Below are 2,130 nucleotides of genomic sequence, written 5' to 3'. Positions count from 1 at the left end.
ACCTGCAGGGATATAGGCCCAGTGTTAGCAGGGCTGGGACACAGAATAGTGGATAGCCTTTGAGTTCTAGCTTGGTAATTTCAATAACCAAGCACATTCTTTTCATAAGGATTTAAGTAAGAATTAAGAGAAACTTAGGTTAAGACTTTTTTTCTTAGTTTTTATAACATACTCTTCTTGTTCATTTGGCTGTGTTTTGTCCCATTGAAACTTCATTTAATACAATTCTTTCTACACTCCAGGTCAAGGTTTGGAAACCTGAGCAGGCTGCCCACACTGCCTCCTGATTCACCGCCAGCCACTAACTGAGCCCATGGAGCGCGTGGAGGGAACATTGAGCTGAACATGAGACATGGAAGAATGGAGAGACATAAAGTCCTTCAGAATTCTTAACCTCGAATGAAATGCTTAGAGACACCGGGCACACATTCCTCCAACATTCAAAACACCAGCAATACTTTGCCGTCTCAACTGACTTGCTTTTGATATGATAGTTTGAAAGCCAAGTGGTTTTGAACAAATCACAGGGACCCTGACAGAGGAGAGGATGGAGGAAGCTGTGTGTTCCACTCTCAACTTCTCTAGGAAACCCCTCCAATCCCTTGGAAGTCTACGAAGTCTGGGATTAGTCCCTTAACTCAGCAAGGGAAAGGAGCTAATTGTCTCTCTCCTAGAGAGACGGAGGTGGTGATTTGGTTGTTGAGGTAGGAAGCAGAATTCAACTGCTGAGACTTTGCTTGGAACAGCAGAGCCAGTGGTGATGCCACTGGGATGGTTTTGGAGCTGTCATCCCTTAATTAGTCTCTGGCTAGGCTCCCAACACTGGCAGTGTCCCCCACAAAACAAGTGAGATAAGCAACCCCAGTCTGAGGACAGGAAAGGCTCATCTTCTCCCTGCACTGCCCTGCCCTGGGCCCACCCTGCTCCCCAAACCATCCTGTGCCCTTAGTTTCCACATGAGCAACTGGGTGAATGTAGCAGGGCTGGACTCGAGATTGGCCTGGCCCAAACAGAGGATGTGCACAAGCATTTCTGCTTCACGTGTGATTTTAAATGGAAGCTGTGCCCGGTGGCTCCCACGGGGCCTTGCTGTGGGTTTATGTGTGTCCTTGTGGCTACAGCCGTCATCCCTCTCCACTGTGCCAGGCCAGATCACAGGCTATATTCTACCTGACTTATATAATATTAATTTAAAACCTGTTTTGGTAAAACAGGCAGATTTCATGTAAAAATACAAATGTCTGCCCTCTTTCTAATATCAGGACAACCCACATTCCCTGTGACAACTTGGACAAGAAGTGAGTGTCCTGTGTACCTGCCAGTCCCGCCCAGTCCACCTCTCTGACTCTGTGACTTTCCACACCCAAGTCAAACACTGAGTTTGAGGCCCTGCTGGGACGACCCCACCCCAGACTCCTCCCTCATTCTCAGTGTAAGGGCTCCGGCTGGGGCACCAGGATCCTTGGGGTTGCAGGCAGAGATCTCAGAAGCTCCCCTGCCCCGGTGTCAGGTTGGCCTGTTCCTGAGTTCCGGAAAGGCTCACCTGCAGTCCGATGTCCTGGGGCTGGTTGCCCATTGCCACCCTGGCGATGCCGGGAAGATCAATGATGGTCAGATCCGGAACTTCAGGGGAGGTGATCTCCAGACTGATGAGCTCATGGCTAATGCCAGCGCCATCCCCGGCCAGGAGGTTCTGGGCTATGGAGGCCAGAGGGGGGGAATTAATGACCCATAAGAGAAAGCAGCTGTTCCTGAAGGTGAGTGGCTGTTTATTTCCAGGGTACGGGGACTTTGGAGAGTCCTTGTGTTTAGAAAACATTTCCCAGAAGCCTGCAGAATGATCCTGGGAGCCGTGTGTACTCTCCCAAAGGCTGGAGGAGAACAGCAGCCTGTTAGCCATGGGCCATGGACGGGCTCTGCTTGCTTTCTTGTGCTTTCCCTCACTTCCCCTTGGGTGCTGTGGTGCTTTTAAAATATCTCCACAAATTCTTCAACACTCCTTCCTCCAAACGGTGGAGGTGGGGGTGTGGGCTGGATGTAGGGACTTGCTTCTAACAAGGACAGTGGACAGCAAGTGACACTTCCTAAAGGGTCATGCTTCCTCCTTGCCCCTCCTGGATGGCTTGCCCT

The 2,130-nt window shown here is 50.3% G+C and overlaps 1 protein-coding gene across 1 annotated transcript in view; it reads right to left on the bottom strand.

Moving 5' to 3' along the window:
- The window catches only part of MX2 (MX dynamin like GTPase 2), a 32,912-nt gene that overhangs the window by 20,089 nt on the left and 10,693 nt on the right, over nucleotides 1–2,130 (bottom strand). Inside the window, exon 7 of the mRNA XM_023518105.1 lies at nucleotides 1,544–1,698. Within this exon, the coding sequence (XP_023373873.1) occupies nucleotides 1,544–1,698 (155 nt within the window). The remainder of the gene's footprint in view (nucleotides 1–1,543; nucleotides 1,699–2,130) is intronic.

Source organism: Otolemur garnettii, unplaced genomic scaffold (genome assembly GCF_000181295.1).
Source record: "Otolemur garnettii isolate 467f Iridium unplaced genomic scaffold, OtoGar3 scaffold00128, whole genome shotgun sequence".
NCBI lineage: Eukaryota > Metazoa > Chordata > Mammalia > Primates > Galagidae > Otolemur > Otolemur garnettii.
This window is presented reverse-complemented; position numbering and strand designations above follow the sequence as displayed.